This window comes from Aspergillus brunneoviolaceus, assembly GCF_003184695.1.
Source record: "Aspergillus brunneoviolaceus CBS 621.78 unplaced genomic scaffold BO95scaffold_7, whole genome shotgun sequence".
Lineage (NCBI taxonomy): Eukaryota > Fungi > Ascomycota > Eurotiomycetes > Eurotiales > Aspergillaceae > Aspergillus > Aspergillus brunneoviolaceus.
In genome coordinates this window covers 49401-72139 of record NW_020290737.1, presented here as the reverse complement: position 1 = coordinate 72139, position 22739 = coordinate 49401, and the positions used below count along the sequence as shown (strand labels likewise).

General features: G+C 55.5%; 8 protein-coding genes across 8 annotated transcripts; 4 read left to right on the top strand and 4 right to left on the bottom strand.

Moving 5' to 3' along the window:
• Positions 1–363: 363 nt before the first annotated feature.
• Positions 364–1131, bottom strand: BO95DRAFT_504911 (uncharacterized protein; the record flags this gene model as incomplete). Its single annotated transcript, XM_025591140.1, has 1 exon — positions 364–1131. The coding sequence occupies one exon, from the start codon at positions 1129–1131 to the stop codon at positions 460–462; it is 672 nt and encodes a 223-aa protein (XP_025446255.1). The 3' UTR covers positions 364–459.
• Positions 1132–2221: 1090 nt separating this feature from the next.
• Positions 2222–8539, top strand: BO95DRAFT_459699 (S8/S53 family peptidase; the record flags this gene model as incomplete). Its single annotated transcript, XM_025588673.1, has 8 exons — positions 2222–2357; positions 2428–2602; positions 4310–4580; positions 4641–6350; positions 6453–7086; positions 7125–7336; positions 8098–8296; positions 8340–8539. The coding sequence occupies 8 exons, from the start codon at positions 2222–2224 to the stop codon at positions 8537–8539; spliced, it is 3537 nt and encodes a 1178-aa protein (XP_025446254.1).
• Positions 8540–9289: 750 nt separating this feature from the next.
• Positions 9290–10109, bottom strand: BO95DRAFT_244000 (UbiX family flavin prenyltransferase). Its single transcript, XM_025581367.1, has 2 exons — positions 10054–10109; positions 9290–9976 (listed from the first exon to the last, which is right to left on the bottom strand). The coding sequence occupies exon 2, from the start codon at positions 9936–9938 to the stop codon at positions 9324–9326; it is 615 nt and encodes a 204-aa protein (XP_025446253.1). The 5' UTR covers positions 9939–9976; positions 10054–10109; the 3' UTR covers positions 9290–9323.
• A 379-nt stretch (positions 10110–10488) lies between these two features.
• BO95DRAFT_504906 (UbiD family decarboxylase) lies at positions 10489–12064 on the top strand. Its single transcript, XM_025591139.1, has one exon. It carries the CDS (start codon positions 10506–10508, stop codon positions 12021–12023), a length of 1518 nt encoding a protein of 505 aa, XP_025446252.1. The 5' UTR covers positions 10489–10505; the 3' UTR covers positions 12024–12064.
• A 545-nt stretch (positions 12065–12609) lies between these two features.
• On the top strand, positions 12610–13379 carry BO95DRAFT_459696 (uncharacterized protein; the record flags this gene model as incomplete). The annotated part of the gene is made up of 2 exons (XM_025588672.1): positions 12610–12738; positions 12873–13379. The coding sequence occupies 2 exons, from the start codon at positions 12610–12612 to the stop codon at positions 13377–13379; spliced, it is 636 nt and encodes a 211-aa protein (XP_025446251.1).
• A 436-nt stretch (positions 13380–13815) lies between these two features.
• On the bottom strand, positions 13816–16288 carry BO95DRAFT_511159 (Zn(II)2Cys6 transcription factor; the record flags this gene model as incomplete). The annotated part of the gene is made up of 7 exons (XM_025591410.1): positions 13816–14448; positions 14541–14987; positions 15079–15377; positions 15443–15891; positions 15940–16058; positions 16122–16145; positions 16208–16288. The coding sequence occupies 7 exons, from the start codon at positions 16286–16288 to the stop codon at positions 13816–13818; spliced, it is 2052 nt and encodes a 683-aa protein (XP_025446250.1).
• Positions 16289–16635: 347 nt separating this feature from the next.
• Positions 16636–17854, top strand: BO95DRAFT_405306 (uncharacterized protein; the record flags this gene model as incomplete). The annotated part of the gene is made up of 2 exons (XM_025583992.1): positions 16636–17054; positions 17133–17854. The coding sequence occupies 2 exons, from the start codon at positions 16636–16638 to the stop codon at positions 17830–17832; spliced, it is 1119 nt and encodes a 372-aa protein (XP_025446249.1). The 3' UTR covers positions 17833–17854.
• Positions 17855–17914: 60 nt separating this feature from the next.
• Positions 17915–20762, bottom strand: optB (small oligopeptide transporter, OPT family). The gene is made up of 2 exons (XM_025585631.1): positions 18843–20762; positions 17915–18779 (listed from the first exon to the last, which is right to left on the bottom strand). The coding sequence occupies exons 1-2, from the start codon at positions 20536–20538 to the stop codon at positions 18121–18123; spliced, it is 2355 nt and encodes a 784-aa protein (XP_025446248.1). The 5' UTR covers positions 20539–20762; the 3' UTR covers positions 17915–18120.
• Positions 20763–22739: the final 1977 nt, after the last annotated feature.

Sequence of the window (22739 nt, the reverse complement as noted above, 5' to 3'; positions counted from 1 at the left end):
AATGGCCATACAGAGTCACATTTTGAACAACGGAACAGCCGGACCGGAACCTTGGTGCAAGAAACAGAATTCTCTTTTATATTGTGATGGCCCCTGTTAAGTCATGCTACTTCCATTGATAGAGACAAAGCTACAGCAAAAGGTAATGAATTTCACTTTTGTACTATCGAAACCGCCCGTGAATGCTACCTGCAATCGTTGATCACTGCACATCACTCACTGATGAGGTATCATAATAATACCATGTGCTTGTGCACTACATGACGTCTCTTCAGTCCAGATAGGGCAAGATAGCTTTTGCTGCAAAAATCACTCCCCAACATCACTCGTTGGCCGTGCGCGGACTGCTTAGATCTGTCTCCCCCTTTTCTGTGCGGACTGACTGCACCTGCGATGATTGCGACGTGATGAGGCACCACTCCTCACCCCAAGCGGATGCTCAGTTGTCTAGCTTTGCCTTCAGCAGGAAGCAGGTTTGAACCCCAAGGTCAGGCCATTGTGCTGCCGATCGGTGAACACATAGCTATGCCCGGGCCAGCCATTCGAGTTGACATGCAGCCCGTTGAATCCGTGGGCGCTCTCCTTCAGGCGGAGCCTGACGGCGTTCCCCGTGGGCGCGCCCTGGAAGACCGCCAGCCGGCCCAGGTTGTCGTTGGCGTAGGGCCAGAGCTGGCTCTGCGCCCCGAGATCTAAAAAGGCCAGGAAGGCGGGATGGCGCTGCGACTTCGGCGAGCCGCTCAGATCCCGGAGATAGAACCCCTCGTCCTCCCCCACGGGGCCGCCGGACTCGCAGTCCGTGTTGCGACACACCTGGAACCGCCGCTGAATGCTGCCTTCCTTGAAGGTCAGCAGTTGCCACGGCTGCGCCCAGGCGCCCCACGTGCTGTCCACGATCGGCCCGAGATCCGGGTGGATGAGGTTGTAGCATTGGCCGTAGTGAATTCCGAGCTGGCTGTCGTGGACTGCGGTGGTATCCTGCTGCTGCATCTGCGTCTCGGGGGATGATATGTCACAGGGAGGAGGGTCCTGGTCGAGCAGCGTCTGCTGAAGCGGGGTGACGGAGTTGGGAAGGGTGAGAGCGCTCGAGGATAGGACCGTCAGGGAGAAGAGGAGGGTGGATTTGAATGTCATGATCATCGCTGGCTTCACTCTTTGGCGTTGAGCGTTGAGTGAGATACTTGAATCCTTATTCTTGAGAGAAACAGAGCAATGCTGGGTAGAGGAAGGGGAAGTGCTGCTACGCTCCCTTGGTGGTTTTGGATTCAGAGCACGAGCATGTGCCGAGAGATGATTAGTAGTTTATTTCTAGCGCGGGTCCTCGACTTCACCAAGATGTAATCCAGACCTAGTCTGATGTTTCGACCCGCACGAGGAGGCATCGCGCTCGCATTGGCTATGCGCAAAGACTCCGAGCAAACTGAAATCCTACCGAGCTCTTACAGAGTTTCTGCGCCGGGATATGATTTCACGACTCATGACTCTGGCTGTTTAGCCTTTTCTTGTCCTTGTTTCCGTAACTCTACTGGGAAGCACAGTTGCGGGTCGAGAGCTTGGTGGCCCTTGGGCAGGTTTTAGTGTGAGGTAGACCTGGGAGGGCCCGGTGTTCGCACAACGGCCGTCACACCCTTGATACGAGCGTTGTTAGCTTGACAGAGGAAGTGGGCGTGGGCGATATTGTGGTTCTCCGCTGTCATTGATCGAGGACAAGGAGGGTATGAAGAGCAATATGACTGTGGGCTTGACTGTGGGCTTGCAAAAAACATACAACAGAAGGGATTCGCTGGTGGTCACCCACCCAACTACTAACCTCCCGGCGTGTGGCTTAAGTACGGCTGAGCGGACGGGAAGCCCTGTTTTCCACACCCTGTGGTCGTATGTGCTGGTTATCTGAGTTTTCAGGGCATATATAGTTTGCTTGTTGAATCTGATAGTATTCTGAACCAAGTGTCCTCAGAGCACACGCGAACAGAAGAGAAAGCAAGGGTGGAAGCCCGATCCCATGCATCTCGGCCAGCTACTGTACGCGTCATCTACATCATCCTAGATAGACAGGAATTAATTCGCAGATAGATCCTGGACCCTCGGACACGGGTTCTCTAAGATCTTGCAAGGTATGCATGGGATACGATTAAAACAAAGGGGGCTGGGACATCCCACTCAGGAATATCCATCTTCTAGAGTCTATCACCTGACGAGGAGAATTGAAATAATTGAACTAACAATGAAGCACCAAGATGACAAGAATGGCAACTGTGGCATTTTGACCAGTACTGGAGTGAATAGTGTCAGGGACGTGAATGCGACCGAATTGCGCCTTGAGCGGCAGCCTCAACTCGCATATCATCCTCTGCTAATTCGTTGGCTTTCTAGCTGACACATATGCATCAATAGCTAGCGGCAGTATCTCCTCATAAATTTTCCAGTCAGCTCCTCTGGCAACCGTGTGCGGTCGTGCCCTCGGATATGCGCTGCATGAGTTGGGGACGATGGTGCCGCCGGCGGTGTTCACCGGTCAGGGCACGCAGTGGGCGCAAACGGGCACCGATCTTTCTGCGTACTCTATCTTCCGTCGCCGGTTGGAGGAGGCGGAGGAGGAGTATCTGTGCTCTTTCAGCAGAGACTGGACTGTTCTTGGTGAGCACTCACTCCCCTTTCCCCGTGGTCTGGAAGAGCGCCGCTCAATAATTGTTTCATCGGATAGAGGGACTGGCAAAGCCAAAAGAGACGACTCGGATGGACAACGGACAACGCTCGCATTGGCTCGGTTCTTTGCACAAAAAGGACTAGAGACATAGGCAGTGCACACACAGTTACAGTGGGTCTGAGCCCTCTTCTGGTCATTCCATGAAAGATTGTCCAGTGCTTCTGTCAACTATGTTCTCGATCTTGATGAATGCGCCAGAAGATGCACCGGAAACGTGCATAACCACACTATCGGGGTCTGCCTGAGACATTGCCAGAGCGACAGGCAGGAGCGGTGGGAACTGAAAAGGGGGGACGGGGGGAGTCACCAAAAAGCAAAGACACATCCGCCAAATACGAAGAGTAAAACATATTGCCTACGAATACGATGCCCAAGTCCACCGAAAGGGGGAAATGCAGCTTCACACTACCTGTCAGAGTCGCTCCTGTCCGGCGTTGAGAGTTGGGGTGGGCCAAAGTCCAGGTCCTCCTTCGCCCAACCCCCTTGAACCCCCTATACCCAAAGAGGCGGTGTGCATCCATGGCGTTTGACTATTGCAAGAATCGGAGCTAGGACAACAAGATATCCACGACTTTACTCATCCCACCCTGCTGGAAACTCTATGGGGCAGACGGCCTGGGGGACTGTGACCCACCACTCTAGCAGAAAGATTGGTAGAACCTGCTGTCGTGGTCCTCTTGGCGGAATCATAGCTCGAACATAACATATTGCAAATGAATCCACTATCTCTCAAGAGTGATCCAGGCCATGAAGCCTAGAACCGTGCTTCTCTGACACCGCCAAGCCAAGGAGGTGTACATGGTGGATTCACAACAGGATCTCCGTCTTCAATGGCATCTAGGACGGCATAACATTGGAGACAGGGGCTGAATTTGCAAGACATCCCACTGACTGGAAATCCGAAGAGTTATTGCGGGATCTTCATCGCCGACCAGTCTAGAGGGTGAATTCCTGGTGGATAAGGGATTGGCCAATATCAATGGCCTTGCAGATTCACGAAGAAGTGATATCTACCATCCAATGAGAGACAGGAGCACCTGACACTCAGGTAGGCGGTTTCTCTCATGTTGTCACAAGGCCCTGAGTAAGACTATCAAGCTGAGACTAGACTTGACATAGCGAACAAAATTGGCGAGACAAACTCGCGACAGCAACCTCAATGGGCGCAGTAGGATTACCGAATCAGATCGACAACTGCATGGCATCTGAGCTCCAGAAGCTTGGGGGCGGTTTCGAGGTTCGGAAGATTGCCTTCGATATGGGAGAAAGATTTTTTTGTCTCCAGAAACTACTGTGAATTGACTGCAGTTACAGTTACTACAAGTGACTTGAGATGTCTGACCAGTGAAAGGTTGTTCTCTCTATCTGTCAAGACATTGAAGAATCACCTAGAGAGGTATATGTAGTCGATCCCGCTGGTGCAGTTGCAAATTGTTAAACGCAGGTCCCTTTCCGCAGTCTTGAGCCTAACTGGTCCCTCTATTTCCCCCGAGTGACCTTCGCCTTTCTTTTCTGTCATCCTAGCATCCCTATCCAGAGCCAACTCCCTGAGCCGGGTGCGAGATTTAGAGCCATGGTTGAAAATTTTCTGACTCGTTTGCTCAGATCTTGGAGGATCCGGCCATCGGACGACCTAAATGCGCCACTCCCGAATGACCCTGTAGAGGTCGCAGTCTCCCTCAGCAAGGAAACGGGTGATCTCTTTGAGGAAGTAGGAAGAGAAAATGACGGGCTTTCCGCGGAGGCCAATGCACTGTCGAAGAAGCTTCTAGATGTCCACAAATATCTCAGTCGGGTTAAAAGACACACAGACCCAGACCCTAGAATTCGGGATCGAGCGCTAGATCTTCTTCAAGAACTGATGCTCATTGATAAGGTGAGCTCCGCAACACCCAGTAATGTGGCTCGATAACGCTAATCATCAACACCATATCAGTGGCCGGCCTGGCCCGAGGTAGCGGAGCGGGCAGATGAAAGCCTACGCAGGATTGTGGAGGGTTTCAACTCTCACCCGCAGAGCGATCAAAAAGCAAGGTTCACCGAGGTTCTGAGGACAGGGCCGACGTTCCTTGTTTTGAGTCCCATCATTACCGCGCGTTTGATCATGGAGCTCGACCAGTCCACGACACTTTCGGATGAGATAGCAATTCTGATGAGCGATCGTGGGGAGTCGCAAGAAGACGGGATTTCACGGGATACAGCCATCACACGCATTCTGTCAGCCCTCTGGGATCTTTCAGGATGCGAGGGTTGTGAGAGGTCCCCGACTGAGCAGAAGGGGCACGTTGGCAGGCTATACCTGGGCAGGCCCGAGCGAACAGACGGTGCGAAGAGCATGTTGGATGTGCTCATCTCTCCGCCTTCATTGCAGTATTGGCAGGAGTTTGGGTGTACCACGACCCAGGAAGAGATTACCTCGGCCGGAAAGGCTCCCCCTGCGAAGATGGACGGGACCAACTTGTGTACGAAGCTGGGTGAAGAGAATCACGCTCGCCTGCTCTTGCAGCTCGAAGACGGCGGATTCTCCACGTACGACTATGCCTGCGCATTGCACCATGAAGCCGCACGCGGCGGTGGGGTCCCCCTAAGGCGCGCTCTTGAAGAATACAGGCTCGACATTCCGCAGAAGATTGCGTTGTGTCATGCCGTCGCACGCGGGTTCTGGCAGTCGTATGAGACGAAGATGATGCTGGCGAGGTGGTCCGATACCACCATCTGGCTTATGCCAAACTCCGACAACCCGGCTGACCCGCTGCCATGCAAAGTCTTCATCTCAATCCCCTTCACCCTCACTGAGCACGAGTTGGAGGAGTTTTCGACCAGGGACCTGATTCACCGATGTCCCCGGATTTTTTCACTGGGGGTTCTGCTCCTGGAGATTTGTCTGAGAAGGTCGATTCAGACGCCCCAGCTCCAACAAGATGCAACGGGCTTTGTTCGCGATATGAACAAAACCTTCCGCACCATCTCGAAGCTCTTCGACGAATTTCAAGACGACAGCTGGACAGGGTACACGGGCAAGTTTGTCCTGAACCAGGCCTTTGATGCGTGTGTCCGAGGAGGTATCTTCAAGTTTCACACCAGCATGGACATTTTGGAGAGACGGAAGATTCTGAAACAAAGGGTTGTGACGCCGCTGGAGTGGCTGGCGAGTTCGCTGCCCAGCAATTACAAGCGCAGCAACCACTGCGAGAGAAAAGATCGTTCGGAACCACCGCCGCCTGCCGACAGCCCGACTTTCAACAGCCCTAACTCTGCCGACAAGCCACCTCCAGGCTCTCAAACCTCCGCTTCGTTTCATCTTAGAGGTGTCGGGAAGTCCCAAGAGTGGATGAGCAAACTACGAGGCATGAGTGTTGAGCTTCGAAACAGTGGACTGAGACCCACCCGTGTGGCGATACTAGATACGGGATGCAAGCTCGCGACGGAATACTTTCAGGGCCATAAGAAGCGACAAGCCCAGATCAAGGGATACAAGGATTTTGTCACCGACTCCGAGGGGCCTCAGTTTATGAGCGACTCAGACGGGCATGGGACTTTCATGACTACTCTCGTGACAAAAGCCACACCGTTCGCGGACATTTATGTCGCGAAAGTGACGGAAAAAGATCTCAATACCTCCGGCACTGCAGATAGGATCAGCAAGGTATGTTGTAGGCACAGGAGTCTTCTTTGTCTGTTTCTTCCTTTTCTTCCTTGAGAGCACGTTCGTACGTATGCAAAGGATGGTGTCATTAACAGTCGACAGGCCTTGAGATGGGCGGCCACCGACAATGAGTGCAGCATCATCTCGATGTCTTGGGGACACGACGACGAGGACAAGGTCATTGAGGATGCCGTGAGGAAAGTACTCGGTGATAGAAAGGGTAAGATAGTCTTCCTCGCCGCCGCGGGCAACGACGGCCTTTACCAAGGCGCGACCACCCCCGCAAAGCTGGAGACTGTGTTCTCGATACGCTCGGCCGACTCCAATGGGAACCCCAGCAGCACGAATCCCCCGTGGGAGGAGCCATACACGAACCTATCACTCACCGCGATCGGCCAAGACGTTCCAGAGAGGCTTTGTGAATACATTCCCGATACGCGTAGGGCGGGCTCTTCGGTCGCTACGGCGGTGGCAGCGGGAATCGCTGCCCTTTTGCTTTCGTACGCTACATACCTCCATGAGCAATACCCGGAGGAATTGGATGCCAGCTCCCTCGAGGAACTACGAAAAAAGGACGGTATGGCGAACCTGTTTAATCATATTTCCAAGCCGCGGGGCCCTGGATTGCGCTTGATCTGTCCCGAGATACTCTTTATCTACGACCGAAACACGGGAAAACAAAGGGCCCACACGTTCGCATTGCTCGCGTCGGGCAACAGAATTGTGAATGTTTCTGGTAATTGAAGCAGCCCAGTCCAATGATTGCCAGGACAGAGACCACCGGAAACCCAAGCCTCATCATCCCCAATCGGGTGGACTTGGACGTTCTCCAATCGCTGGCTGATGTCCTGCGCGAGGATCTGGGGGTCGACCTCCAGGTACTCAAGCTCCGACTCGCTGGATGTCCCCGTCATAAAGGTCGCCTTGTGAGCAAACATCTTTTGGCTCACCATGCCGTCGCGTTTGTTGCGGATGACATCCACCCGGTAGGCAAAAACAATGTCGGGGGCAGTCACCTCAGTGGTGCTTGCGTGCTTGTGCACCCGCCATCGTTGGTCCCTCCACTGCAGCTAGGATGTGCTCAGTAGGTAACTTACCTGTTTGAATGGATGCGGGAGTCCGTGCATTGCCCCGCCGAGCGGCAGAAGCATCCATCTTAAAGCGGTAGACAAAAGCCGGGCTTGCAGCGGGGTAGTACCGGTATGTATGTATCCGGATCTTACCTCCCTAGTAGTATCAGGCGTACCCTGTAACGTGCTGATTGATATCTACCTCACGACTGCTACTTTACTAATGCCACCGGAGTGTATTGTAACCAGTCTGTACTATACTGCTCTGTATTGTACTGTACCATGCATACCTTCCATTGTAACTCAATCTAGACCAGTGACAATGCATGATGATAGCCCATGCATTCTCGAGGCTGATTGAGTTTCAACGTCTTCTTCGTCTCAGATTTTCTCCCCAGCCGCTCTCTGGCCCGCGACATCATCTCTACCTTGACCACAGCCCGAGCATTGGTTTGGAGAGGATACAAGACAACGAACAGTGTACGCCGATCCGGGCTTCTGATGCCGGTCAAAGGACTGATCAACCCCCAATCCTTTCTGGTGCTGCTGTAATGCCATTGTCCATGGAGGCTTTGGGGCAGTGCAAGACTCACAAAGATTCAATGGGTTGCCGTATACTCTCCGACAAAGCCCAGAATCTATGCTTTGCAGAGGTGGATCTCTGACCGGCTCTGTAGACAGAGGGTGTGGGGTGGGCTGCCTCAGTAGAACCGGCACTGGGCCTCACTACGTGTGAAGACGCACTGCTCATGGACATGACATCAGCCGTAGAGGTTGAACGGATAAGGGGACGAGCCCTGACGAACGAAGGAGAGACGACGGGGGATGAGTTAGGGCTAGGTTGCACCACGGCGGAGCTGCTCGAAAGCCTTCCGGGTGGAGAGACAATCGCCGAGCTGGAGGTGATGACAAAGAAAAGACACCACCGGCGAAGAGGGCGCAACAGATGGGATGACAGTAGAAGATGCCACCGACGAAGGCACGACAGAGGGAGTTGAAGACGGAGTGACAACAGAAGACGATGGCACAGCCGACCCAGCCGCACTGGACACCGTCGTACTCACCACGCTCGTAACGCACCAAGTCGTAGCCAGCACATCACCGCTCAACCGGTTCTAACCCGTCACCCCCAGATCAAGCAGGAGTTTTTTATGTTTAGCGAACCCTGCTGGGCCGAGTCATGCTGGTAGACTCACCGGGCAGCGCATTCTCATTTTGTCTCTCTAGCTTTAGATCAGGTCTCGCCATTTCCACTATGCAAATATGTCCCGCAAACACACGGGACTACACATTTGAAAGCTTGACCTTTGAACAATGTACGGCATATGTTGAACATGATCACACTAAGCCAGGCGCGAATCGAATATCCCCCAGCCGGGGTGTTCAACCGAGCTGAATTCGGGTTAGGGTGCCAGAATGCCGAGGTTTACCCATTATAACCATTATTCAGGGCAGACAGTCATCTTTGCCAATTGCTATACTAAATATCTAATTCTCCTGACGTGAGGCCATATACAGAATGATCGTAAGTAGAGATTTATGTTCTATAGGTACTTAACTTCCACCTAAACGGTCTTGAGATAATCAATAATGAGAGGTGTTCCCTCATCAAACACCTTAAGTAACAAAATGTGATTAAGTGGTTCTCTTATCTCGTTCAACAAGGAACACATAGAGCTTTCCGAGAAAGTGTAGCATAAGTCAGTTCCGAAAAGCGTCAGGGTCAATATCGAGTATCATTATATGAATATCTATCCCTCGAAATGAAAATCCTCTATCCGAAATAAAAGCAACAAGAAGAGTTCCCATTGAAAAACAACCACGCGCAACACAACCACCCAACTCCTATTCCACCAACCCCAAAGTAACCTTCTACGAAAACACAATCCCAATCCCAAAAAAATCAATCCTTCACAAACCCCTCCCACCTCGGCAACCCCTCCACCTCCAACCCAAACAGATCCAACACCCGCCCAACAATGTGCTCAACGACCTCCGCCAACCCGGCCGGGCGCGTGTAGAACGCCGGCACCGGCGGGAACACGATCGCCCCGTGGCGCGTCACGCCCAGCATGTTCTCGAGGTGCACGCTGCTCAGCGGACACTCGCGGGTGACCAGGACGAGGCGGTGGCGCTCCTTGAGCATGACGTCGGCGGCGCGGGCGATCAGGTCCTCGCCGTACCCAACGTTGATGGCGGCCAGCGTCTTCATGCTGCAGGGGACGACGATCATGCCGTCGACGCGGAAGGAGCCGCTAGCGATGGGCGCGGCCAGGTCGTGGTTGCTGTAGGCGAAGTCGGCGAGCGCGCGCACGTTCGCCACCGTGTAGTCCGTCTCGTACTTCAGGGTGTTCTCGGCCCATTTGCTGAGGACCAGGTGGGTTTCGACGTTGAGGGCCCGCAGGGCCAGGAGGGCGTGGATGCCCAGGATGGTGCCGGTGGCGCCGGTGAGGGCGACAATGATGCGTTTGCGGCGGGTTGTTAAGGTCGTTGTGGGTGGGGTGGTGGATGTGGACATTTTGATGTGTGAGGGTTGAGGTAGACGATGATGAGAGGCTTTGGGTTGAGAGGCTTAGAACATTGACGAGGCATGTCTGGAGTGACTCGGTAGATTGCCGGGTTTATGTACTTACCATCTCAGCATTCAGAGGAGGTGTTCTCCTGAACGTGATGCAATCGCCGTTTCCATTACTCACGATCAGCGGTGGTCTCGGGAGTCGGCAGCAGATTGCGGGGTCAAGGAGGGGCACAGCTTAACTCGATCCAGTAGGTTTGCAGCAACTGGCGCTATATTAAAGATATTAATTCCTCTTGGCGCGTATAGCTTGACCTCAGAGCACAATTTAACAATTGAGATTGGTCGAAGTAGGGCTGATGAGTCAGCGGGGAGCGGGGCTCGGGCCGCTCGGCCTTATCCCGCTATCCCCGGCTGGGAGATATGTTCCGTCCGCTGCCATGGCCTGAGGTATCTACTCCAGACACCTGACGCCGACGCAACCCTATAAAAGAGACGCAATCTTTCAAACCAAGTCTCTCACAGCACTCATCTGACTCACCTTCTCTGGTCTCACCTACATCCTCCGCAATGGCCGAAACAACCCCCCAAGAATCCACCCAACCCGCCTGCGCCAGCTTCCGGCGCTTCATCCAAGACCTCCAAGCCGAGAACGACCTGGTCGCCATCGACGAAGAAGTCGACCCGGACCTGGAGCTGGCAGCCATCACACGCAAGGTCTACGAGACCGAAGACAAAGCACCCTTGTTCAATAATCTCAAGGGGCGCCACCCGAACGGCCTGTTCCGCGTGCTGGGCGCCCCCGTCGGCGCCAGCAAACAGCCGGGCAAGCGGTTCATCCGCATCGCCAAGTCGCTGGGGCTGCCGGCCACCGCCACCGGACAGGAGATCATCCAGAAGTTCCGGGCCGCCAAACACCTGCCTCAGATCCCACCGAGGGAGGTCCCCACGGGCCCCGTCAAGGAGTTCAAGCTGCTGGGCGATGAGATCGACCTTACCGCCCTGCCCATCCCCATGCTGCACGCCGACGACGGCGGCAAGTTCCTGCAGACGTTCGGCATGTACATCGTGCAGAGCCCCGACGGGGCGTGGGTGAACTGGTCGATCACGCGCAGCATGCTGCACGGGAAACGCACGCTGGTGGGGCCGATGATCCCGCGGCAGGACATCGGGGTGATCCGGCAGATGTGGGCCGAGCTGGGCAAGGACTGCCCCTTCGCGCTGTGCTTCGGGGTACCGCCCGCGGCGATCATGGTGAGCGGGATGCCGCTGCCAAAGGGGGTCAACGAGAGCGAGTACATCGGGGCGCTGATCGGTGGGCCGGTCGAGGTGACCCAGGCCGAAACCAACCACATCCTGGTGCCGGCGAACGCGGAGATCGTCTTCGAGGGGGTCATCTCGCGCACCGAGACCGCGCCCGAGGGCCCCATGGCCGAGTACCCGGGCTTGATCTTCCCGGGGGAGCAGAAGGAGTGTCCGCTGCACCGGATCGACGCCATCACCTACCGCCGCGACCCGATCCTGCCCCTCTGCGTGACGGGCCGCGCGCCCGAGGAGAGCGAGACGGTCTGGGGGCTGACGCAGGCGGCCGAGGTGCTGAACCTCTGCCAGCAGGCCGGCCTGCCCATCACGATGGTCTGGAACCCGTTCGAGTCGCACTGCCTCTGGTTCGTGCTGCAGGTCGACCGCGCGCAGCTGCGCGCCCGCCACTCCACCATGGAGGCCTTCAGCCGCGAGGTCGGCCACACCGTCTTCGCCTCCAAGCCCGGCTACTACATCCCCATCGTCTACCTCGTCGGCGACGACATCGACCCCACCAACCTGCGCGACGTCATCTGGGCCAACGCCACCCGCTGCCAGCCCCGCGACAACGAGTACTTCTTCGACCAGTACCCCAACATCGGGCTGATCCCGTACGTGTCGCATGGGGCCAAGACCGGGGCGAATCATGTGAAGGTCGTGCGCTGCTGCATGTTCGCCAGTGAGTTCTCCGAGGTGCCTACGTATAAGGAGGCCTCTTACCGCGGGAACTATCCTCGGGAAATTCAGGATAAAGTGGATGCCAAGTGGTCGACGTATGGGTTTTAGTGGGTGCGGCTGGCATTGTGTTCTGATTCACTAGAGCAGATTGAGGAACTGGTTTTGATCTATGCAGATTCTTTACTTCAGCTGAACAGCACTCATACATGCCAGTTACATGCAACACGCAATGAGTGTACAACACATATAGGCACGCCTCTTGTAGGATTATGATAATTTCAACTCGCTCGATTCTCATTTCGATAGAAGAGGCAAAGAAAGAAGAAAGGGTTGAAAAATGGGTAGAGAAAGAAAGGAAGGAAATGCAGGAAAGGAAATATAAGAAATAGGTATAATGTCTTAGTATACTATACAAGACACTAGGCACCCAGACGGGGTATACAAAGCTGTATCCTGGTCATATCCGAGGTAAATTTATCGAAAGGCCAGTAAATCATGCATGGAAGACGTGGCAAGACAGACACCGGCTTAACCAGCCCTCAACCAATTCCCCAAATCTCCTGAATAATACATAACACAACCTACATCACACAAACATCCTCAACGATGTATCATCCAACTCCCCCCAAATATTATAAAGAAAGAAAACCAGTCTCTCCGCAAGAAAGAACAGAACCCACCATCTACGCCAACCATGTTCCGACGCCCACGCCAGAACCGCCACAACCTCTCCCTGCGCCTGAGCAAGATCCTCCAACCGATCCCCGTGATTCCCTGGAGCGCACTCGCGATGTGGTATCTGGGCGTTCCCGTCGGAGTTGGGGTACGTAAACCCCATGCCCATGCCCCACCACCCCCCGTCGTCACAACCTCCCCCCCCCCCCCCCCCCCCCCCCCCCCCCGCCCCCCCCCCCCCCCCCCCCCCTCCCTCCTCTCCTTTCTGAAATCCGTGAGTAGGCCCCCATGATCGTAGTCCAGGACGCCGACTACCCCACCGCGCAATCCCGCCTAGCGAAGGACGGGTTTACACGAAGCGTGCCCAACCGCAACCCCCACCCCGCCATCATAGCGCGCCACCCCAACCCCCAGCAGATGCTGGCCGAGATCAACGCCTACTACCACCGCGTGGATCGCTCGTGCGCCGTGTTCGATTATCCGGACGACGACCCAAAGGACAAGGACATGCAGCTGTACCTGTTTCCGAACTCGTTCGCGCAGGTTTTTGATGGTTGGCAGTGGCAGGAGGCTCCCCGTGATGAGACAGGTGCGACGGTAGCAGCAGCAGCAGCACAGCGATACGAGAGCTACGGTAACCTACACTACGCGCTGGAGCGAGCGCTGGTGGAGAGCGTTGTCCGGGCGGCGGTTGAGGAGGAATCCGCCACGGGCTTTTCGGCGTGGGGCAAGGACCTGCGGTACTGGGTGGCGATGATGAATGGGTGGGTATTTGGAGGTGAACAATGATGCGCTGGATGACTGTGCTGACGAGCAGGTTGTGGACTGGTATAGTCGCAATTTTGGCCGGATTCGAAAGGCCAGGTTTGGGCCCATTGATCGTCGCGTATCCAAGCGCTTGGGGTCGGGGAGGGAGATGCCGGTTGATGCGCGGGGGAATCCTATCTAGTAATATTTCTTGTGTCTCCATAGCTAGAACTCCATGGCGAGTTTGATGTAGACGTGTCAAGGGTTTTCTCGTACGTATAGCCAAAACACTATCAAAGACATCAATCCCAGGGGTTTCAACCAGAGTACTTGTCCACCAGGGGTTAGCGATTTGGCAGTGAGATGTTGATAGCTCCTTCTTCAAAGAAAGAAAGAAGGAAAGAAAGAAGAAAGAAAACTCCGAACCTGTCTCCGTGTAGTGTCTATGGTATTGGGGAAGACACAATACAATCACTCCCTATTCAACCCCACTCCAATCCAAAAATGCATCCAGATCCCCCAGCCCACTCAAATCCCCTCCCTCACCAACACCAACTCCCATTTCTCCACTATACACATCTATCCCCTCTTTGACTCTCACTCCTACCAACGCAGCAGCAACATCATACAAGGCCCGAAAAACCCGGCCATACTTCCGACACCGCGCGTACCGGGCCACCCGCTCCATCCGACCCACGCCATCAACGATCCGCCTAAGGACATCCAGATCCGACTCCTCCGCACAAGGCGAGTGCACGAGCCCGCCGAGCAGAATCAAGAACGGCATGATCGGCGCAACCAGCAAGTTCTCGGTGACCCAGGTATCGAAGGCAGGGGAAGACGACCACGTCGCGGCGTCGGCGGCGAACGTGGCGGCGATGCAGGCGTCTGTCTCGGCGAGGGAGAGTCTTGCTGCAGCGAGGGATTCCGGATTGGGTTTCGTTGCACCGTTGATGGAAGAGAAAGGCGCTGGAGATTGGGTTTCCTTGCCTGAAGGGATAGCTCGATGGATCGACGCCAGGACCGAGTACTCGGTTGCGCGGTTGGCGTGGACGATGAACTCACTCAGTCCGCGGGGAAGGACATGGCTGGTCCATTGGTCGGGGTGTTTCTGCTCACCGCGAGACAGGATGAAAATCAGTTGAAGAGCCTCTTCTAACCGGACCAAGGTAGATGATGGAATTGGTGGGGGAGGTAACTTACATACAACTCCCCCCTCGCAGCAATGACACCCTCCCACTCTCGCGCCACAGCGCGGATCCGCGACTCCCGCACATCCGCCGTCTGCGCCAGTGCCTTCGGACTACAGATCTCGTCGTACGCCCGTCCGTACAGACCGGCCACCTCGATCCAGTCCGGCAGCCGGTTGTGGAGGAGGGAGGCCATGCGGCGGTCGAGACGGAGTTTGGGCAGTGTGATGTCGGCGTCGTGGATCGTGGACGGCCGGCCCAGACGCAGGGCGAGAGCTTTCTCGAGGACGTAGACCGCCCAGAAGAGGAGCGTCTTCCGCTGCTTTTCATCATTGTCATCCTCTTCGGCTTCTTCCAGTCCAGCCAGGCCCATGGTGGCATGACGGCTGTGTAATCCGAGGGCCTGGCTGATGAGTGCAGCCCGGGTGATGAAGGACCACGCGGTGAAAGGTTTCCCGTGCTGGAGACAGTGAATTGCCTGTTTACCGCGAGATTGGGAAACTTAGCGAATTACCTAACGGACCGTAAACAAGGATGCGGAACGAACATACAGCCATGTACATAGCACACACAGCGTCCAAGCTCGTGGCTACATGAAAGGACAGACTACCAAGAAGGGTTTCCAGACTCTGTCGGCAGATGAGGGCCTGGACCTCGTAGTCCTGCTTGAGCAGGGGGTCGCCTCCCGTGAGGTTCGCACATTCGGTGAACAGCCAGGCAAGAACGTAGTGCACAATGACCAGCTCCATCTCGGTGATCGGGCCCGGCGAGCACGCTCGGATCACGTAGTGGGTGAAGTCGCCCAGGGATCCGAACTCGAAGGGCCAATAGAGCCGACTGGGCGAGCACTCTTTGACAATTTGTTTAGTCTTGGGACGATTGCCGCTGAAAGGGGGGGGGGTAAAGTGCACGCACCGTGAGCGAGTCTCAAGCATGCCATGATCCGGTCTAGGGAGGGGATCGGCAGGTCTTTGAAGTCTGCGGTCAAGCTTTGGGGAAATACCTTGGCGAATGGCTGCGAGGATTCCAGGGCCTGGTTCTGCTGCTTCTGTGCAGCTATCGTGCTCCACAGGCTATTCAGCGCGGCAGTCAATTCGCGGGCATCGCTATGGGGGAGACGGGGGTCCATCACCGCCGCTTGGAGGCATTTCGCAGTGTAGATCACATGAGCGAAAAGGGTGGATTCGATACCTTCTGCCTGTGTCGGAGCAGAAGAATATGACTTACTGGGCTGGTGAAAGGAGGGCTGCAATGGCAAACGCAGTCCGGCTGGCGTTGCACGGCTGGCGTGCTCATGGCTCAGTCGACCAACGACCTCTGCAAGGTGGTCAAGCTTATTCGCAATGTACTCCAGTCTCCGCTCGCTGTTGTCCGTCAATGATTGTACCCTATCGAGAGAGTTAGGAACTTACTAGACGCTAGAAATAAGAACGCGTTGTCGCTTCTCTCTGAGCTGATGTCCCCGGTTGTAAGTACAGTCCGACCCCGTTCGGAGGCACTGCACACAGGGGTTGACCCGATCGCACTTGGTCTACCAACACGCATTAGTGCTTAACTCTAAGGTGTGAAAGTGTGAATTTTCAAGACTAGTCACCTTCCGCTGACGACATCGATCGCACTAGGAAAGCGTTAGCATCCAGCCCTGCACTCGCCACCCGGTAGAGGGCCTGAGAACCATACAGCCACCTTCTCCACCTCGGGGTGATCCTGCTCCAGATCTTCCTCTCTTGCCCTCTTGCTACTACCGAGGACGTCAGACATGAGTACTCGAGCACGCGCACGAGCACAAGTTGCCCCAGTTATTGTCCATCCACACAATGGGTGTCAGAGAGAAGTCGAGCCGGGGACAGCCGAGCCGGAGGCGGAGAGAAATTTCACGGAGACGGAGATCGGAACGCCAAGACTGCGCTGTCCGGGTCTCAACCCTATACAGAGTATGCAGAGGGCATGTATATATTCCCTCGAAGCACAAGCAAAACACTTTCAACCTGCACTTGCACTTGCACTTGCAATTACACTTCTCCTACTTCCTAGCCAACCCATTCCCACCTCTTCACCTTCCAAGCCTCCCTCGAATCACCACCACCACCACCACCACCACCACCAAAATGCCCCACCCCGGCATCGTCTACGACGTAGGCCTCAACTTCACCAACACCACCCCCCAAACCCTCTCCATCCCCACCTTCAACCCCACCCACGTCGCTCACGACATGCACACCATCGCCGAAACCCTACACGCCACCGCCGTCCGCCTCGAAGGCGAGCCCCTCGACCGCCTCGCGACCGCCGCCCGCCTCGCCCACGCCGCAGGGCTAACCGTCTACTTCAACCCGTGGAAGATGCACGCCGACGTCCCCGAGACGAGCCGGTACCTCCGTGCCGCCGCGAAGGTGGCCGAGCAGCTACGCGTGCACGACGGACTGACCGACCTCGTCTTCGTGGCGGGGTGCGAGTACAGTATCTTCAGTCGCGGGGTGTTTCCGGGGGAGACGTTCGAGGAGCGGGCGGGATGGTTTGGGGGGCAGTTGGCTGCTGCTGCTGCTGCTACAGCCGGTGGTCGGGGCGATGGTGATGCCAGTACAACAACCGATACTACCGACAGTGGCCCCGCAATCCCACCCCCCGTCCTCGCCAAAGCTGAGCTCCTGAACGCGGCGCTCCGCACCTTCATGACCGAAATTCGCACCCACTTCCACGGGCCCGTCACCTACGCCGCGGGCACCTGGGAGGCCGTGGACTGGGACCTGTTCGATCTCGTCGGGGTGGACTACTACCGGCGGGGCGAGACGGCCTCGGATTATCTCGCGGGGCTGGAGCGGCACCGCGTGGTCGACTCGGACCCTAACAGCAACAACAAGCAGAAACACAAGCCCCTCGTGGTGATGGAGGTCGGATGCTGTGCGTACGAGGGCGCGGCCGTCCGCGGCGATGGCGGCTTCGCCTTGCTCAAGGGCCGGAATCCCGATGGGAGTGGGGTGTTTGAGGGGGATATCGTCCCAACGCGGTGCGAGCGCGAGCAGGCCGATTACCTCGAGACGCAGTTGGGGTTGCTGGCCATGGCCGAGGCGCAGGTGGACGCCGTCTTCGTCTATGTGTTTGCGTTTCCCTGTATGCCGGCCGGGGTCGGGGCGAGAGATTTCGATATGATGTGTTTCTCGTTGGTGAAGTACCTTCCGGAGGAGGAGAAGGGGCATCAGGAGGAGAACCGGGTGGGAATGCCTCGATGGGTGCCGAAGGAGGCCTTTTTTCGTGTTGCTGAATGCTTCCGGGCGATGCGCGAGAAGTCGCAGCTGGGAGGTTAAGTTAACTATTGGGTCACAAAACATTACAACATGACAATCAAGAAAAAGTGCCCTACGATGAGACAGCTCAACCATGTAAGATCACCAACAGATAGAATTAGGAATTATCACATAATCATAATACAGTGAGATAAGTCGTCGGGATCATAAATCACAGCCCCAGCCAGGTCCACCGGCGGGCTTGCACTTTCTCTCTCGGCCGTTGCTCCGCCAGAACACCCCTCCGCCACGATTCAACAACGAAGGTTATCGACCTATGGACGGTGTAATCGCCGCAGCTCGCTCGCACTACCAGGTCGCCGGACCAAAGGTTCCGTTGACCGTCTTCTGGATGGCCGTACCCATTGTGTCCATGGTACCACTGGCGATGCGGGTGCCCCACCACTCGGGGAAGCTCGCGCCGGTGAGGTCGATCGTCAAGAAGATCAGGATGGTGCACAAGTCCAATCCCACATCCAGCCCGGCGGACAAGATGTAGTTGTAGTGCATCCACCAGCCGCGGAACTTGTCGCGGATGTACTTGTTGAAGATCATACCCACAACACCCCAGGTGAGATAATTGAGCGGGGTGGCCGGGGGGATCAGACCGGCGCCACCGAAGATCAGGGGAGCGCTGAGGTACCGGATGTTGGACTTGGGCCACATCCGAGCGGCGAGGTAGATTATCACGGGCAGCAACGCGCCCGCCAACCAGAACCATTGCAGACTAACATACATCTGACCCGGGGAGAACATCCGCTGGGGGCCGATGAGGCCCCAGATGACCGAGGCATTGAAGAACACACGGCCGTTGGGGCAGGTGTAGTGGTTGACCTGATCCAGGCTGCAGACGTCCTTGATGGTCGCGAGACCCCAGTTCATGACGGCGATCTGCACGATAGAGGACCACAAGGCGGCAACCATCTGTCCGGAAAAGGAGACACGAGGGGGGATTTTCATGTAGTGGCCTGCTCAGACGATTAGTCGGTGTGCTTCATCTCGCATTCGACACATAAGCAAATTGCACATACCTAGTTTCATGTCCTGGTTGAAATACAGCCCCTGGTACATGCTCATGTACCCGTAGGTCTTGAACAGCATCATGGCCATGGGCTTACCCGGCTGGATATACCCGACAATAAATTCGGTCAAGACGTTCAACCCGAGGGCAATGTTGGTAGACGCCTGGATGATACCGATGGGCACGTACCACACCACAGCAATGATCAAGGCCACGAAAAATGCCCACCAGTCCAAGTGGGTCGGATAGCCCAAGACAACTCCAAGACCAATGCCAATCATAGACAACACCACTGCCCCGTACCACCAGAGCGGGACCGGCTTGAAGCGAGCCATCAGGCGGCCGTGGACATCCTCCTCCTCCTTACCGAAGTTGCGGAAGCGCACCCAGAGCTCACTGCCGTGGAAGAGACCGGTGTTGACGAGCAGACAAATAATAGTAGCAAAAGAGAGACCATAGCACAGGGCGAAGGTCGTGGACAGGAACAGCGGGGAGTATTCCTCGTATGCCTTCAGATCAAGGGTGAACTCCGGCGTCATAATGCGACTGACGTTATACGTATTAGCCGTGTTGTCGTAACTGCTGGAGTCGCTAATAGGCAGGTACTCGGCGAACCAGGTGCCACTGTAATGGATGCCAGTCGTCGCGATCCAGAAAAAGATCACCATACCAATGAGCGTGTTGGCGATCGCATGCCAGGGGGCGATAAGGGGACTGAAGTTGAAACCCGAAACTTGCGTCCAGTCAAAGGTCATGGGGATCAGCGACAGCCCAGTCGAGCCGCCAAAGAGCTGGTTGACGACCGGGCTCTGGGGCTTGATCCAGGTGACCCAGGCAAAGATACTCAGGAACGGCGCAATGAGACCCGGGAAGAAGTACCAGCAGAAGGACCCGATCATCACGTAGAGGAAGAAGCGGTACTTGCCAATGCGCCATCCATTGACTTTGGACGGGTCCGGCGTGCGGGTGTCGTGAAGCGCCGTGAACAGGGCGCAGTTAATGAGATTGGAAGGCCAGATCATAGCGGCTGGAGCCACCAAGAACCGATGGAAGAATCCCGCCATACCGAACCCGAGCATCTGCGTCGAGATACACATGAGGATCTCGAACCCCCATCCGAAAGACTGCTTATAGAAGGCACGTTGAGCCAACAGGACGTCCGTCGCATAGGCAGCACCACCACCGAAAGTTGCGTTGGCCATGATGACAATGAGGGCATGCTCCTTCTTGCTAAAGGGGCCCGGGTTGAGACTAAATTGACGTCCAAATAGACTGAATTGCTTTTTCGGCATGACCTTGGCCCAGAACACACCCACTGGGTAGGCGACGACTTGGGCGACATAGGAGGGAATGACAATATAGGGGTTACGCATGGAGAACAGCATGTTCAGGGCCGAACCGATGGTGGCAAAGATCAGACCGATGGTCCACGCGCGGATGGTGTTGGTGTGGCCACCCTCGTCGTAGTTGGGCACAGCAGCGCGCACTTCGGGGTAGGGCGAGTCGTCCAGCAGCTCATGGGCCATGCCCTCGCGCGCCCCCTTGTCGGTCGTGTGGAGGGCTTCATCGATCTCGTCAGCGATTTCATCGGGGAGGTTGGGGTCCCACTGATGCTGTAGCTTCAGGTTTTTGAGGTGGACGGCAGTCTCCTCCGAGGCTGCCTCATCAGCCACCGCGGTGGAGTAGGCCACTTCCTTCTCCTGCATCGTGGTGGTTTGTGAGCCACAGAGCAAGGGTGAAGGGTGAAAAGAGGAGCTAACGACTGAGAGACGAGAGACTCAGTAAGAACAAGTAGACAGTTGAGGTTGATCTGGGGGAGAGAATCAAGAAAGAGGGACGACGAACAGGCGGAGGAAGGCAGGTACATATACAGCCCATACGACCTTCCAATCCTGGCTAGCCACCATGCGATATGCAGTGAAGGCCGACGGTAGCCCGGTGAATTTATCGATGGCGAAAATCGATAATTAGATTAAATCGCTGATAGGAACGGCCAGTGAACGTGGTCGAGGCTATCTTGCGGCTATCAGCCAGCCTTAGTGGTACCCCAGTTCGTTTGCCATGTGCTAGTGTTACCTGGTACGTATTCACTAAGTTACCACTTAGTTACCACTAACACACTGGCCAGGCATCTCCCAATCATGGAGATTGCTGGCTACTGACTAGCGAAAACCGGGGGAGACTAAAGTAGACTTTGAACATGGTCAGGCCATGCGTAAGGCGTGTGCCACCTGCACGGCCCTTCCCATCCCGCCCTTCCATATCAGCTTCGCTTGCAGCGTTCGCGTCACTGCGCCCTTCGAACCAGAAAAAAAGACCGGTGAACAGTAGTAGTGACAGTGACTCACTGGCCGACCCTAGCCAGAGAAGGGTGGTTTTACGTAGTCACGGGGACAATTTCAGTGGAAATCCAACTGCCAAGAGTGGGGAGTTGAGGTTGCTAGAGACTGAAGTTGACTAGGGGGAAGACGGGGAGGGAGGCTATCATGGCGGCCGCCAAATGCATTGACCCGGGGGCCGAGGTTCTAGCGGATATCACTCTAAGTTCAGCCCAAAATGCAATCACCAGATAAACCGTATTATCAATTGGGTTCCGATCTGTGGGTGGGAAGGAGGGGAGGCTAGCGGAATCGGAGAGCTGTATCAATTGGATCAACAATGTAGGTTCGCCTTCGGTGGCAAGATGGCTTTCAAGAAGAACTGAAAGGGGTACTCCACGCGTGCATGAATGGTCGAGATGTAACGCTGCAGCGGACGCTGATAAGTGAAGTTTTTCCCCAGGTCAGCCAGACATTGTGGACGGGCGCACTATCCCCCTTTTTGATTCAGGCTTGTTCACGATAAGCTAGCGAGGCGCCCTGGACTCATTCTTAGTTGGTGCGCACCAATCCGGAGTAGGCCGGTCAAGCCACCCATCTTAGACTCCCTTCAGCTTGGCTAATTATTGGCTTTCACTCTCAGAAGTCTTAATGCAGCCAGTTGGCCTAGGCAGGGATTGTTCCATCCTTTCAGGTCGGTCTTCCGTGCAGAGTTCCGATGGTCGGGACAACCGCCACACGCCACTGACACCACCACACTTCTCGATGAGGATGGAGCAGCAAGCTCGGGAATTTCGATTGAGAGACCTGAGAGCTTTAGAGAGATGTCTAACGAATCCCACACTGGGTCTCTGGCGAGAAGACTTCAGGCAGTGGTCGAAAGAGGTCTCACTTCACAAGCCAGCGATAAGAACTGTGAAGGCGGTCAGCTCCGGGAAAGATTGCTGTAAGATTGATTTAGCCGGTTCCGGAAGGTATTGGAAGGTATTGGGTAATATTTATGACGGGCGATATGCGACGCGTGATACGTTTGATAAGTTAGGTTGACTAACCTGTCGGAGCACCGGAGCAATTCCTCACTTCCTCCGTAGATACTCCGTACCTACATCTTTCCCCTCCACCCCCCTCCGCCCCAGGCGCCGCTGCATTTGATCTTGGCCCATCCCTGCTGGTTCCTGTCAGTAAGGGATGGATACGATACAGTCATAAACACTGAATTAACTGAGGGTGACCTAATCGGACACTGACCTCACGCAATGCTGCCGTATGGTCATGGACACACTCAGGCACCTTGGTCTTGTATGTTATTTGTCGGACTCTGACTTAGAGCTTCGGATGTCGGAGAAAATTAGTCTTAGTTGAGACGTAAGCGTGGAAAAATGCGGACGGCTTCCCAGGCATAGAGGATTTCGCCCCCTTGGCCTAGCCGGTTATGCTGTGGCTACTTCGTATCTCATGCATCATGTCTCACACACCATCCTGCCTTCCTACTTCCCATTCCGGGCATCTCCGTTGCCTCCTGGGCACGGAGACCGCTTCTTCGGTGCATATTCGCCAAGTGTTTCTGCCCCCCTTGGACTAGCCCGTGT